General features: G+C 64.3%; 2 protein-coding genes across 2 annotated transcripts in view; both read left to right on the top strand.

The window, feature by feature from the left end:
• Nucleotides 1-5,023, top strand: part of DCHS1 (dachsous cadherin-related 1) — a 31,144-nt gene extending 26,121 nt beyond the window's left edge. Inside the window, exon 20 of the mRNA XM_042890690.1 lies at nucleotides 60-5,023. Within this exon, the coding sequence (XP_042746624.1) occupies nucleotides 60-2,674 (2,615 nt within the window). The 3' untranslated portion in view covers nucleotides 2,675-5,023. The remainder of the gene's footprint in view (nucleotides 1-59) is intronic.
• A 4,965-nt stretch (nucleotides 5,024-9,988) lies between these two features.
• On the top strand, nucleotides 9,989-14,525 carry TPP1 (tripeptidyl peptidase 1). The gene is made up of 13 exons (XM_042890689.1): nucleotides 9,989-10,014; nucleotides 10,094-10,186; nucleotides 10,263-10,402; nucleotides 10,472-10,622; nucleotides 11,045-11,166; nucleotides 11,633-11,823; nucleotides 12,007-12,205; nucleotides 13,143-13,331; nucleotides 13,412-13,484; nucleotides 13,582-13,702; nucleotides 13,773-13,931; nucleotides 14,003-14,140; nucleotides 14,352-14,525. The coding sequence occupies exons 1-13, from the start codon at nucleotides 10,004-10,006 to the stop codon at nucleotides 14,490-14,492; spliced, it is 1,728 nt and encodes a 575-aa protein (XP_042746623.1). The 5' UTR covers nucleotides 9,989-10,003; the 3' UTR covers nucleotides 14,493-14,525.
• Nucleotides 14,526-14,769: the final 244 nt, after the last annotated feature.

Genomic DNA, 14,769 nt, shown 5'->3' on the forward strand with positions numbered 1-14,769 from the left:
ACACCCTGCCCTGCTCCCTGCTGACCCCCTATGCTGACTCTGCCTTTGTGCCCTCACAGGGACCCTGTTCACCATCCGATCGGTGGAATTTGATGCCAACCAGCCCACCCTGGAACTGGTGGTGGAGGCCCGTGACCACGGCTCCCCCAGCCTCTCGTCTTGGGCCACGGTTCAGCTTCAGGTGCTTGATGTGAATGACCACAGCCCCATCTTCCAGGTGCCACACTACAACGCCAGCGTCCCTGAGGACCTGCGGCCAGGAACCACTGTGCTGACGCTGGACGCAGGCGATGCTGACCTCTCCCGAGAGAACGCCGGCTTCGACTACACCATTGTCAGTGGCAACGGTGGCAATGCCTTCCAGGTGGAGAGCCGGGTGGCCTGGGCAGGTGGGCAGCTACGCACACAGGGTGCGTTGGTGCTTGTGGAGCCCTTAGATTTCGAGGCCATCCCAGTCTACAATCTCACCGTGGCTGCCTTGGACCGGGGCCTACCGCAGCGCAGCACCACGGTGCCTGTGCTCATCACGGTGCAGGACGTCAATGACAACCCACCTGTGTTCGCCCGAGCCGAATACCGCACGGCAGTGAGCGAGAGCACGCCTCCTGGCACAGAGCTGCTCCGTCTGACGGCCCACGACGCCGACTCAGGGCCCCGCGGCCACGTTCACTACACCATCAGCTCAGGTGACCAGCACGGGCTCTTCCAGATCCATGAGAGCACAGGTGCCCTGTGCCTGGCACGGCCCCTGGACCGGGAGACGCAGGCATCGCACGCTCTTGTGGTGCAGGCCATGGATGTGCCAGGCGGGCACTTCGCTCTGGTGCCTGTAGCCATTGAGGTGAAGGATGTCAATGACAACAAGCCGTACTTCCCAGTGGAGGTGCTGAGTGCCAGCATGCGGGAGAACCTGCCTCCGGGCACGCTTGTGACCACCCTGCGTGCCATCGACACCGACACCGGGGTGTTTGGGGAGCTGCACTACGCAGTTCTGGAGCAGCCAGTGGGGGGGCCTGGTGTGGCAGAGGGCCGGGACGCCTTCGCCATCAACAGCAGCTCTGGGGAGCTGCGTTCGCGGCTCACCTTTGATTATGAGCGAGCCAAAGCCTTCCAGCTCCTCGTCAGGGCCACGGATGCCGGCAACGCCTCTGCTACGGTGACCGTGCGGGTGCTGGTGACCGGGGAGGACGAGTACGATCCCATCTTCCTGAGCCCCTCCTTCAGCTTTGAGGTCCCTGAGGGTGCCCACAAAGGGCAGAGCATTGGGAGGGTCCTGGCAACAGATGAGGACGAGGGGGCCGACGGTGTCGTGCTGTACAACCTGGCCAAGCCCTCGCCGTACTTCGCCATCAACCAAACTACAGGCACCATCTACCTGCGGGTGGACAGCCAGCCCCAGGCTGGGGCCGGGCGCACCAAGAGGGAGCCCCGTGAGATGAGCCTTGAGGTGCAGGCGCGCAGCCCACTGCCAGCCTCCCGCTCAGCCTCTGCACAGGTCACCATCGACGTCACGCACACCTCCTTCGGCCTGGCTCCAGATCTCAACCTGCTGCTGGTGGCCGTGGCCGCCTCGCTGGGCGTTGTGGTCGTGCTGGCTGCTGTGGCCATCGTGCTGGCGCTGGTCCGCTCCCGTCACCGCCGGAGCCACGAGAAGACGGAGGGGGACCGGCCGCTGGCCCATGTGCAGAGCAGCTCTCTGCAAAAGCTGGGCCACGAGGAGCCGGCACTCCCCGGGGCTGAGCACATCTACCACCAAGCGCTGCCGGGGTACGGGGGGGAGCCAGCGGGGCCGTACACGCGGGGCGGTTCCCTGGACCCCTCGCACTCCAGTGGCAGAGGCTCCGCCGAGGCAGCTGAGGACGACGAGATCCGGATGATCAACGAGTACCCACGCGTGGCCAGCATCACAGCGTCCATGCAGGAGCACATTTCGGCCCGCGGCCCTGACTCCGGCATCCAGCAGGATGCCGACCAGCTGTCCGACATCTCCTGCGAGCCGGCCGCCCTGGAGAGCTCCCAGTGGTTCAAGAGCAAGAAGGGCTCCGGGCTGCTGCTCCCAGGGCCCACGTCGCAGCTGTACCGCGAGGATGGGGGAGGCAGCGCCTTTCTCGGCGTGCGCTGCGGCCTCAGCGTCTCCTCCCAGCCCCAGGACTACACCTTCCCAGAGGATGGCAAGCCCTCTGTGGAAGGCTCTCTCACCGCCATCGTGGCCAGCGACGAGGAGCTCCGTGGCAGCTACAATTGGGATTACCTGCTGAACTGGTGCCCCCAGTTCCAGCCGCTGGCCAGTGTCTTCACGGAGATCGCCCGCCTCAAGGATGAGAGCTCCCTGCGCAAGCCCTTCCCGACCAAGCCCAAGGCAGAGCCCAAGCCCCGCATCGACCCCCCACCCCTCATCACCTCTGTGGCCCACCCGGGCGCCAAGTCCGTGCCCCCCAAGCCGCCAGCAGGCAGGACCTTCCCGCACCCATCGTCGCTGCGTCGCTCGCCCATCAGCCACGAGGGCTCCATCTCGTCCTCCGCCATGTCACCCAGTTTCTCCCCCTCGCTGTCCCCGCTGGCCGCCCGCTCCCCTGTGGTCTCTCCCTTTGGCATCTCACAGGGGCCCTCCGCCTCCACCATCAGCGCCGAGCACTCACTGGAGCCCTCTGAGGAGGCCGAGCTCAGGATTTAGGCCTGGGCCCACGGACTTCCCCGCCCTCCCCGGCAGACACGGGGCTGAGAGCGGGGCCAGGCCGAGGGCCGCTCGGCACGGTACTGGTTTGGCTTTCCCGGCACCTTGCCCATTCCAGGGCCTCACGTGCTGGGGGCTCCCACGTGCTTTGGGACTGCTGACTCTCGTCGCTCTCTGTGGTCCGGCAGATTCGGTGCTGGTTTTGGTGCCCTGTGGACTGCTGAGCCCAGCGCCAGCACCCTAAGGCACGGTTCCTTGTACTGCTCGTGGTGTCCCAGCGCCTGGCACGCTGCTGCTTTGTGGTACTGCGTGCTCTAAGAGGGGCTGGGAGCAGAGCGGCACTCCCTGCCCTGCTGGGTCAGAGCACTGCCACCTGCAGCCCCTGCTCTGTCCCGGCCACCTGCCCAAGCCGTGCAGCAGCCCAGAAGCAGTGGGGGGCTGGCCCGTCCCGGCTGGCCCTGTCCCCGTGGGAGCTCACAGGGACAGGGTCTCACTGCTCAGCTGGTGCGGCTGCAGCAGCCTGCAGGTCTGCGGGAAGCAGCGTGGGTGACCCTGCTTACTGATGGTCTGAAACACATCCCAGGCCTAGCTGGACAGGGAGCAAACGGCAGTGCCCATTATCTGCTTGCCTGTCCGTGGCTGGTGGGGGGAAAATGGATCTGTTATGGTCCTGGAGGCCCCTTCATCTCCCACCACTGCATCTGCCCCACCTAAGGGCTCACTATCCCAGGGCTGAGGGCCTTGGGGCATGGCTGCATGGCTGCCCTCTGGGGCTGCAGGCTGGCATCGGGCACAGGCACCGTCTGCATACTGGGCTGGCAGCACTGCTGGCAGGAGAAACAGTGCCAGAACTGCATTAGCCGACCCCAGGATGGCCCGGCCCTGAGAAAGACACCGGCACAGCTGCTCTGTGACCTCCTCTCACTCCGTCTGCCCATGGCCTGGTGGCCAGCCTGCAGCTGCAGGGGAGCACGGGGGGGTACCCCAAAAAGCCGTGTGGCCTGAGGCTGATGCGGTGGCGGCCAACCTGTTGTCCTGGTACAGCGTGGGATGTGGGCAGCAGGGCTCCCCAGGAGCCTGCCGTGCTCACCGGGATGAGCGGGGCCACCTCCACGGCGTGGGGGGCTGCCGGAATCCCCAGCCCCTGTGCCCAGCCGTCTGTGCAGCAGCTGCACTGCACTGCTCCTTCATGTCACACTGTGGGAATAGGCAGAGCCACACATCCTTGGGGCTGGTCCCCATCCTCATACCAGCAGTTTGCAGCTGGTGTCAGCTCGCAGCTGGCATGAGCTCACAATTGGTGTCAGCCCTCGTACAGCGCTCACCTCGGCTCGCGGCACATGGCATGGCCCTGGGGGTGCTGTCCTTGCGCCAGGCGCTGCAGCCCTGGGTGCTCAGGGTGCTGTGACCCACACTCAGATACAGGTGCAGAGTGAGGATCAGGAGCCGAGCACACGAGCCATGGCAGCCCCAAAAGCACAGCCTGGGAGGACCCCGAGCTGTCTGAGAAGGGGATCTGGGGCTGCTTCCAGAATTTTGGGATTTCCTTCCTATCACACTTTTCCTAGAGCCACTCTGTAGCCTCAAGTGCAAAGCCTGTGCGCACCATTGGCTGCACCCTCGTTGGTCACCCCAGCCCCAAATATTTATCACAGCAGCCAAAAACCACCACTTTCACCCACCGCCCCTGTGCATCCCACTGAGAACCACCTGTGCCCGCAGCCCCATCTCTGCACACCACAGGTCCCAGCACAGCCCTGCACCCCAGCACCACGCTGCCCCCAGACCCCATGACCCCATGGTGCCCACAGGTCCCCAGCGCTGGCAGCCCTGGGAGCTGCCCTGGCTGACAACAGAGGGCCAGAATCAGGTGGCACCGGGGAGGCCACGGGGCCACGCCTGAGGCCCAAGGGGGGCTGAGGTGGCTCTGGGAGGGGAGGATGTTCCGCCTTGCTCGGCACAGGGACGGTCCAGAGGCACCCTGAGGGGCTGCGCGAGCCCTGCGCAGTGCTGGGTGGCTGAGCAGCCCCACTCCTCTCTGCATGTTGGGATGGGTCACCCCTGCATGCCACATAGGGTAGGGTCAGACACGTGGCCCCTCTTCGGTGTGGGGGTTGCAGCCATGTGTGCTGAGCCCAGCCAGGAGCCGAGCCTCCATTTATTTATTTTTACACATTGTACTATGATTCCTGTTTTCTACTTTGTTTGTACTTTTGTATCGTGTCTCGCTGAGCTGCATGTATTGGGCGCTGCTTGTCGGCCCGCACACTGGGCTGCTCCAGCACAGCCTGGACCCAAGTGCCAACTTCTCAAAGAAATGCCTTAATAAACCACACTTGTTTGTACAGAGCTCGGCTTAGAGAATCATAGAATCCTCTGAGTTGGGAGGGACCTTTAAAGGTCATCCAGTCCAACTCTCCTGCAATGAATGGGGACGTCCACAGCTACAACAGGTTGCTCAGGGCCTGATGCAGCCATGATGAGCATCATCACTGCTGCTGTGGGTGCACGCCATGCTGGCACTGTGGCCCTACAGGAGCTGTGGAGAAGCACTGTCAGGGCTGGGGGATGGGAGGCGGCGCTGGGGAACCCAGCACCATGAAGCTGTGGACCTGTCCCCGGAATCCTGTGGCAGAGCTGGGACTGCTGGGGGCACGGAGGCAGCGTGGTGCTGCTTTCTGCCCTGGGAGCAGGCAGCTCCAGGATCCCCGCTGCCCAGCCCAGCTGCCTCCTGGCCTTGACCAACGAAGGACATGCAGCAATTTCAGACTTCAGCACAACAGAGGATGCAGAGATTACACACACTGTGGGCCTGGTCTGGACGCCCAGCTTCTCCAGCAAGGTGTGCTGCAGCTGCGCCCTCCCCTGCAGTGCTGCACACGTGCAGCAATGGCTGCTGCCCTCGCCAGGATGCCTGCATCTGCATGCATGGCCACACCAGGCACATCTCCTCTCCTCGTGGCTGCACGTCTCCTCTCAGCAGCTGCAGGCTTTTCTCTTAGTGGCTGCCAAGCCCGGCAGGCGAGGCTGCACTGCTCCATGCATCCAGGTCGTGTTGTCCCAAAGGCAGCTTCGTTGCTCCGTGTGCGCAATCCATGATCATACAGTGAGCAGACATTGTTTGCTTATTTCAGGATTGCCCAAGCCTGGCTGTGCAGTGGTTTCCCACAAACCCAGCACACCAAATGGAACCATCAGTGCTATATTTGTGCACAAAGACACAGAGTTGGTAATTTTTCCAGCCTATCCTCCCGGCGGTGACTGGTCAGTGATTTACATGCAGTTGTAACAACGCTGACTCTGTACTTCCAGAATCAAACCCCTCAGGGGAGGGGTCTTCACTTGGGCAGGAATCTTTTTCACCTGTGGGTGTGATTTTCAGTATTGTGATGCAGGTAGTTCAGCTACGGACCCTGCATATGGACCCTCGAGGGACAGCCCCACTCCAGCTGGCATTTGGACACTCACCTGCAGTTCTCCTACACGGGCACACAGGCACTCCTGGGGGCCTCAGCTGACCCCAGGCTCTGTGCTCTCTGGCCTGCCCTGCTCCCTCCCTGCTGCAGCTCTCCAGGCTCACACAGCACAGCTCCCAGGGCACTCTGCCCATCACCCAGCCCAGAATAAGCCTGCCGGGAAGGACACGCGATGACCCCGAGCATCCACCTGCTAGGAGGCTGGCACTGCGGGCCCTGGGACATGTGATCCAACTGTAGCTGCTGACACAGCTTCCATGGACGCACAGAATAGAGCCCCAGGAGAATCCTTTGCAGTGGGGTTTAAGAAGCAGCCGGGGCAGGCTGTGCTGTTGCCCAGTGAAGGGTACAGCCAAACAAATGTGCCAAGCACCAATCCATTTACAGCTGCTTTTACCCTTTCTCCTTGTTTTCACACTTGATTTCCCCTCTCCAAAGTGCACTGATCCCTCTCTTTTCTCACATCCCATAATAAGTCTTGAATGACCCTAAAACACTCCACATTCTGCCTCTCAGGGCGTGCCCTGCAGTTTTTGTAGTTGTTTATCAGCAGCACCACGCCTGCACTCACGCTGTGGTGCCACCCCCAGCTGTGCTGCGATCCCTGCTGTCACAGCCCTGAGCAGATGCAGCCCCTCTGCGTGGGCTGTCGGGGCTCCCTGCCTGCCGCTGTTCCCCTGAGCTGCTTTGATCACTCAGCGCAGCACCTCCATCCCCCTGACGTTACAAACGCGATGCCAGGGCTGTGGCTGAGGCTGACTCTGGATGTTCTCCAGCATTGCCCAATCACAGGCAATCCTGACCAGCTTCACTGATAGGAATGGCACCTACGGCACACCGGGGGCGGCACGGCCCCACCTGGGACATCCTGGGACATCCTGGCAGCTCCGTTGGCAGCTCCGGTTCTCCCATCCCAGCCTGCTGCAGTCCCAGCAGCAGATGCTCGTTAGAGTAATTAGCTCTGCCAGAACATCCTAATCTTTGCTGGCCAGACAGCTCCAGGAAATAATCTCCCGCAAATCTCATCCCACTTACAGCCCTGCCCCAAGCTGATGGCCGGCTCGTGTCAGCACGGAGCAGCAGCACGGAGCAGCAGCACCCAGCAGTCCACATCCCTTCCCTGCAGCTGCAGCCTTCGGTTGGGGCCACGCAGCCTGGGGGGCCGGGAGCCAGCAGGGCATTGGGCGAGGGGAAGGGTGAGCCAGGACAGGACTGTGCACAGGGCAGACGCTGTGCAGCCGGGAGCAGGACTGGGCAGTGTCACAGCTGGGAGCAGTCAGACATGGCCTGGCACACGGATCGTGGTCTGCTGCACCTCCCGGAGTGCCCCAAGCATACATGGGGCCACCTCCCTCCAGGAGCCCCTTCACACAGTGACAGCAGCTTTCAGCCCAGGTGGGCGGCTGTCCTACGTGGTTCGGGAGCTTTTCCACAACACAGAAGAGCTCTTTCCGTGGACGTGGCTGGGAGATGGGGTTCAGCGGAGTCCTTGACCGTCCCTGCCGTGTCCCCTCAAAGCTGCACCCACCATGCCCAGCCCCTTCCTGTCCCACCACCCTCCTGCTTTTCCCCACAGCCCCACAGGGTGCAACTGCACAGTTTCGGGCGGTCAACCAACTCCAGCTGCTGCAAACCACACTGCGCTGCCTGCATGGAAACTCTGAGTGGCCCCACATGTGTTTCCAATTGCAGGCACCAGAAATGCCCGAGGGCTCTGCACAGACACTCACGCTATGGGCAACACCCAGAGAGGAGCGTGGTGTCCTGCAGAAAGCGGGTCTGAAGCAATGGATTCCTACAGGACAGGAGAGGTCCTCCGGGTGGCAGGGAAGCACCTCAGAGGCCAAATGGGGGCTGAGGAACGTGGGTGGATTTCCCGTGTCAGTGAGATGCTGAATGCTGTTCTGCAAACAGGAAGGGCTGCGCTTCAGCCCCACTGAATCCCTTAGCAGCCCTGCCTCACCCAAAGGGAGCAGGGCCAAGGCCTGCACCAGGCACCGCTTGCCTGGGCGTGCGGCACCTTGAGCTGCACGGCTGTGGCTGGAATGGCACTGCCTGCACAACAGGGCTGAGGGCAGGAGGCAGAAAGGTTGGACCGCCACCTTTGCTCCTCCTGCCCCAGACTCAGCAGCCACTGCTCCAGTGGCGCCCCAAGACACTCTTAGCATGAGAGTGCTTCTGCATTCTGCAGCTGCTGCTCTGGATGGCCACGCTGTGGCTCCAGCGTGGGAGAGATGGCAGCCCAGCCCAGGCAGGTGGTTTTCCCATTGTCCATCTCTTTCTGGCTTGGACACTGCTCTGCAGAAGCAGGAAACGAAGGAGGAGTTCCTGGAGCTGCTGCAAGCAGCACATCTGCACTTGTGGCTGGGACAAGAACTCGTTGATCCACGCCAAGGTGGCAGGAGGGGTTACAGCACCCTCACCTCACGCCTGCCTCTGAGGGCTGCCCTTTGGGTCACGGGCAGGGTAACAAACTCCACAGCACCATTTTCAGACCTCCCTTCAACAGCAGCAAAAAATACCTGAATTTTCCACAGTCCCAAGATCCACAAGTATCACGATCCTGCTTTTGTGATACTAATCAGGATGGCTCCTAGTGTGGGAATATCCAAGAGAACAAGGCAAGGAAACCAAGAGCTGCTGCTCAGCAATACTGGGAGCCAAGCAGCTGCAGACAGCACCAGCTGGACAGGACACGACGAACCGCTACGACTCCCGCTGCCCCTCCCACAGCCCCGTGAGAGCGCAGCTCCATCCCCGCCCTCCCTGCTCTGCCCGGGGCGCCCCACGCCTGCAGCTCCCCGAGGCCCTGCGGGTGGTGGCAGCAGTGCTGGGGCGGCTGCACCCCGGCTGTACGGTACGCAGATGTGCTCCAACGCCTCCCAGCTCCTGCTGGACAGCCGGGCGGCGCTCAGGACCCCACAGAGCGCCCCGGATAGAATCATAGAATCATCAAGGTCGGAAAAGACCTAAAAGCTCATCCAGTCCAACCGTTCACCTATTACCAATAGCTCCCACTAAACCATGTCCCTCAACACAGCATCCAGCCTTTCCTTGAACACCCCCAGGGTCGGTGACTCCACCACCTCCCTGGGCATCCATTGCAGTGCCTGACCACCCTTTCTGAAAAGTAATTCTTCCTCATGTCCAGCCTGAATCTCCCCTGCCGTAGCTTGAAACCATTCCCTCTGCTCCTATCACTGATGACACGAGAGCAGAGGCCGACCCCCAGCTCACTACAACCTCCCTTCAGGAAGTTACAGAGTGCCATGAGGTCTCCCCTGAGCCTCCTCTTCTCCAGGCTGAACATTCCCAGCTCCTTCAGCCTCTCCTCATATGGCCTGTGTTCCAGACCCCAGGAACCCGTGCCAGGGTACGCGCCCTGCAGCCGGCAGCCCGTCCATCCGGTTCCGGCCCTTCACTGCAGGGTGGGCACTGAGCAGCAGACCCCGCGGGCAGCCTCTACCTTCCGCTCCCCTCACCGCAGTGCGGTTCCTGCAGGCACAGCCCCGCCGGATGGCTTCCTCCAGCCCTGCAATGCCGTCCCTGCCCGGTGGTTGCCGGGCACGGAACCTTCGGCCCCGCCAGGGTCCCCGCGGCCCCATTCGAGCGCTGCCCCAGGGTAACCTCTAGACCAGCCCGCCCCACGGGGCCTCGCACGGCCACAACGACAGTGACCCGGGCAAGGAGAGGGACGGACCGGGCGCCGCTCCGGCACCGCCATCGCAGCCCGCCCCGAGCAGCGCAGAGCCGCGCCCCGCCGGTGGGGGCTGGGCCACGCGTCACGTGACCGCAGCTTCCTCACGTGACCGGGACTCATGCGCTCCATCACGTGACCGGGCGCAGCGGCGGGATGGCGCGAGGGTAACGGGGGCGCGGGGCCGGGAGGGGGGGGGCGGACCGCCGGTCCCCGCTCAGCCCCGCTGCCCTCTGCCCACCGCAGGTGCCGGGCGCTCCCCGCCGTGCTGGCGCTGTGTGCGGCCGCCTGGAGCTGTTGCGCCGCGGGTCGGGCGCTGGAGCGGGACCAGCCGTTCCGGTAGGTGCCGTTCTGTGCGCTGCGGGATGGTGCGGTGCCTCCCGCGCCGCCCGCGCCGCTCACGGTCCGCCCGCAGCCCTCCGCCCGGATGGGTCCTCGCCGGCCGCGTGAGCCCCGAGCACGGCGTGCAGCTGACCCTGGCGCTCCGGCAGCGCGGCACCGAGCGCCTGGCCCGCCTCGTCCGCACCGTGTCCGAGCCGCGCTCCCCGCAATACGGTAACGACTGGACCTGCTGGCCCGGCCCCGCCGCGCTCCGGGCCGCGCGTTGACCCCGTGTGCCCGCAGGCAAATATTTGACCGTGGAGCAGCTGCGGGACCTCGTGCGCCCCTCCCCGGCCACGCTGGTGACCGTGTTGAAGTGGCTGCGGGGACACGGCGTCGAGGACTGCCGCAGCGTCGCCACTCTGGACTTCCTGGAGTGCAGCATGCCGGCGAGGTGAGCGCTGTGCCGGACGCGGCCCTCTGCTGGGCAATAGCAGGCGGGGGCCGAGCCCTTCTGGCCCATGGGGCTCCGTGGCCCGGAGCCGGCTGCTCTGTGCAGCCCCGGTGCTGGAGTAGCTGCGTCCTGCTGGCCCAGAGTGTATGTGAGATAGACAGGTGTGTGTATGAGACAGTGCTCGGGCTGCCCCTCGCCTCCTTGTGCCCGCTTTTGTCCCCACAGCGGGGCTGGGATGAGCTGCAGTTGGCTTCTGTGGTGCTCAGCCCGGGTATAGAGGGCACTCTTTGCTCCACGGAGACAGCGTGGGTAGGAAGAGGCACTCATCCCTGGCTCCTAACAGTGGGAAGTGCGAGCAGGGTGTGGGCTGGATTGGGCTGTGCTGTGTGCAAGTTCCTGTGTGAGCTGTCCTTGTGTTGCAGCACGGCTGAGCGCCTCCTGCCCGGGGCTGAGTTCCACCGCTACGTGAAGGGCCAGCGCAGCGTCATCCGCTCCCCGCAGCCCTACAGCGTTCCTGAGGAGCTGGCAGAGCACATCGACTTTGGTATGTGCGGGGGCATTGGGCTGCTCAGAGATGCAGGTGGGAGGCTGAGCGCTGCTGACCAGGATGGGGCAGCCACAGCACACAGAGCACAGTGGTTCTCTGGCCGTGTCCTGGCTGCCCCGTGCCCCCCGAGGAGGCGAGCGGTGACCTCAGTGCTTCCCATGGCTGTGCTGGCTGTGCAGGTGTCTGTGGCTGTGCAGGTGTTTGATTTGCCACTGCCTCTGAGGGGTTGAAGCCCCTGCCATGAGGAAGCCGTGGCACCGCAGTCATTGGCACAAGGAGAGCATAAGGTGCTGGGCAGTGGTGGCTGCTCAGCAGTGGGGTAATGGCAGCCCAGAAGGACACAGAGTGCAGTGTGCTATGGGTGCTCCCTGTGCCCTGCTTCCAGCCAGGGTGAGGAGGGGGAGCAGGGCTGTGTCTTGCCAGAGCACAGGACCCTGGCACCTTGTCCTTGTTTGTGGAACAGTGGGGGGCCTGCACCGGTTCCCTGCGGAGAGGAGTGTGGTCAGCAGGGCCTGGGCCAAGGAGGGGATGGAGTCCCGTGGGCAGAGAGCAGCCTTCCACCTGGGTGTGATGCCATCAGTCATTCGGAAGCGATACAACATGACGAAAGGAGACATCGGACTGCTGCCCAACAACAGCCAGGCCTGTGCCCAGGTACTGCCCGGTGCTGAGGGGGAGCAGCTTGCACCCCAGAGCTGGTGCGCCACTCCGATGGTCCCAGGGTGCCGTGGGAGGGTTCATCAGCTGCTGAGAGCTGTTGGCCAATGTTCCACGAGAACACTGAGCCAACTTCCCAGGTCGGGAGAAAGAACTTTGTGTCCTTCTGTGTCCCCTCAGTTCCTGGAGCAGTACTTCCACCAGGCTGACCTGGCTGTGTTCATGAAGCTCTTTGGCAGCAGCTTTGCCCACCGCACTGAGATCGACCGTGTGGTTGGGCACCAGGGCCAGGGCAGGGCTGGGCTGGAGGCCAGCCTGGATGTGGAGTACATCATGAGCACGGGCGCCAACATCTCCACGTGGGTCTTCAGCAATGCAGGTACTGCTCCCCTGCCAGAGCCCACTTTGCCCTCTGTCTGCCTCCACCTGTCCTACTCGATCTAGCACTGACACACTGGGTCAGGGAAGCACTTGTGAATCTGCCAGGGGTGTGAGATGGGCTGCACGTCGTCCAGCTGGTGTGAGTTGCACCTCATGGTACCTCACAGGGGCTTTGGGACTGTGGTTTCCCAACTGCTTTGGGGACATATTTTGTGGGCTTCCAGCACTGTGCGCTGTGGGTCTCTGACAGCTCTTAGGGGAGGTGTCATCATTGGTTTTGGATACGTGAGTTTGCACCATCCACAGCACCCTGCAGCATTGCTCATCCTGTCCTGGCTTTGCCATGTGAGGCAGTCACCTCACTCCTCTGCCTTTCCATGAAGGGCTGACCTGAGCATGAATCTGCCATAGGGTGGGTGAAGGGCAGTTTGAGGGAAGCACATTGCAAACCAGTCTGCTCTGAGATGTGCTGGTGCTGTGGAACAGTGTGTCCATAGTAGAGGATGGCCAGGGGCTGAGCGTACTGGGACTCTTGGCTCTGTCCTGGTGGTGATGTCTATTGGTGCACAAAGCCCTGTGTGGGCTTCTTCCTCTTCTGTGCTGCCTGCAGTGCGGGAGGGGGACAGAGAGACTCTCTGAGCAGCTGCAAGGCAGCAGGGAGGCCGGGACCCTCTGCTCTATATTGCACAGAGTGGGGAGATGGACGGGGTTGACCTTAGCAGGGAGAGGTGCTGAGTGCAACCGTTTCACGAGAGCTGCGGGCAGCCAGAGCCATTCCTGCCATGCTGCTGTCAGCTGCGCTGCTCCAGGAGATCACGGCAGCATCCAATTGAGTTATTCTGCACTCTGCAGGCAGGGACAGGAGGAGGCAGGGCTTCTGCTGGGGGGACACAGTGCCCCCAATCCCCCCTGAAACAGCGCCTTTGTGCCTGCAGGGCGGCACGAGAGCCAGGAGCCCTTCCTGGCGTGGCTGCTGCTGCTCAGCAACATGTCGGCGCTGCCCTGGGTGCACTCGGTCAGCTACGGGGATGACGAGGACAGCCTCTCGCAGGTCTACCTGCAGCGGGTCAACGTGGAATTCATGAAGGCGGCCGCCCGCGGCCTCACAGTGCTCTTTGCTTCGGGTGCGTGAGCAGCTGCTGGGCTGGGGGCGCCCGGCCGCCCAGAGCGGCGAGTGCCGCCCCTCACACGTAGCCGCCCTCAGGTGACGACGGTGCCGGGTGCAGGAGGGTGCCGGGGGGGAACCACACCTTCCGGCCCAGCTTCCCAGCCTCCAGGTAACGGCGGGGCGGCCCCGGGGCTCCTCTCCGCTGCCGGGATGGGGGGCGCTGCGGGGTCGGCTTTGGGGAAGCCGCAGCGTCCGTCCGTCCTCAGCCCCTACGTGACCACCGTCGGCGGCACATCTTTCAAGAACCCGTTCCTGGTGACGACAGAAGTGACGGATTACATCAGCGGCGGCGGCTTCAGCAACGTCTTCCCGATGCCCGACTACCAGGTGCGGGCTGGGGGTGCGGGTGCCCGGTGCCGAGCGGTGCCGGCGCTGAACCGGGCTGAACCATCCCCAGGTCGAGGCCGTGCGGAGCTTCCTGCGCTCCGCCCCGAAGCTGCCCCCCAGCTCCTACTACAACAGCAGCGGCCGCGCCTATCCGGACCTGGCCGCGCTGTCGGACAACTACTGGGTGGTGACCAACCGGCTGCCGCTGCCCTGGGTGTCGGGCACCTCGGTGAGCGCGGGGCCGTCGGGTCGCGGTGCGGGGCCGCGCTCCGCCCGGTACTGAGGCGTTTCTCCTCCCAGGCCTCGACGCCGGTGGTGGCGGGGATGCTGGCGCTCATCAACGACCGCCGCCTGCAGCTGGGCCAGCCGCCGCTCGGCTTCCTGAACCCCGCGCTGTACCAACTGCGGGAGCGCGGCCACGGCGGAGCGCTGTTCGACGTGAGCGGGGCGGGGAGCTGCGGGATGCGGGCGGAGTGCCGCTGCTCGGGGAGAGGCCGGGAAGGGGCGGGGGGACGGGGGGAGCTCCAGGCACCCGGGAGCGCGGGGGGGGGGGGGGGGGGCCCCGCGGGGGGGGCGGGCGCGGGACGAGCGAGGGGCTCCGCCGGGGGGCCGCGCGTCCCGGCGGGGTCCCCACGCTTCCGTTCCGCAGGTGACGCAGGGCTGCCACCTCTCCTGCCTGGACGGCACGGTTCAAGGCCAAGGCTTCTGCGCCAGCCCCGCGTGGGACGCGGTGACGGGTTGGGGGACGCCCGACTTCCCGCAGCTGCTGCGCGCGTTGACGGCGCCATGACGACAATAAAGGCCGCGGCGCGGCGCCCCCTGCTGTGCTGTGCTGGTATCGCGCGGGAGAGCGGCGCCGCCGAGCGGCCAATGGGGCGCGGCGGGGGGCGGGGCCGATGGGGCCGCAGGGCCAATCGGGCGGCGCGCCGGGCGCACGCGCCTCGCAGGACCGTCCGGAGCCGTTCGGCGGCGGGCGATGAGCTGCAGCTCCGAGGCCGACCCCGCGCCCGCGGTCCCCGCCGCCCCCGCGCCGCCCGGCCCCGCGCCCGCGCCCACCGCCGACAACA

Source organism: Lagopus leucura, unplaced genomic scaffold (assembly GCF_019238085.1).
Source record: "Lagopus leucura isolate 7727_CA_CO unplaced genomic scaffold, USGS_WTPT01 239-0_obj-0_obj, whole genome shotgun sequence".
NCBI lineage: Eukaryota > Metazoa > Chordata > Aves > Galliformes > Phasianidae > Lagopus > Lagopus leucura.

Coding starts and splice junctions, on each gene's coding strand:
- TPP1 (XM_042890689.1), top strand. Junction 12,206..13,142: donor GTGGGTCTTCAGCAATGCAG/GTACTGCTCCCC, acceptor TTGTGCCTGCAG/GGCGGCACGAGAGCCAGGAG. Junction 13,332..13,411: donor CACAGTGCTCTTTGCTTCGG/GTGCGTGAGCAG, acceptor AGCCGCCCTCAG/GTGACGACGGTGCCGGGTGC.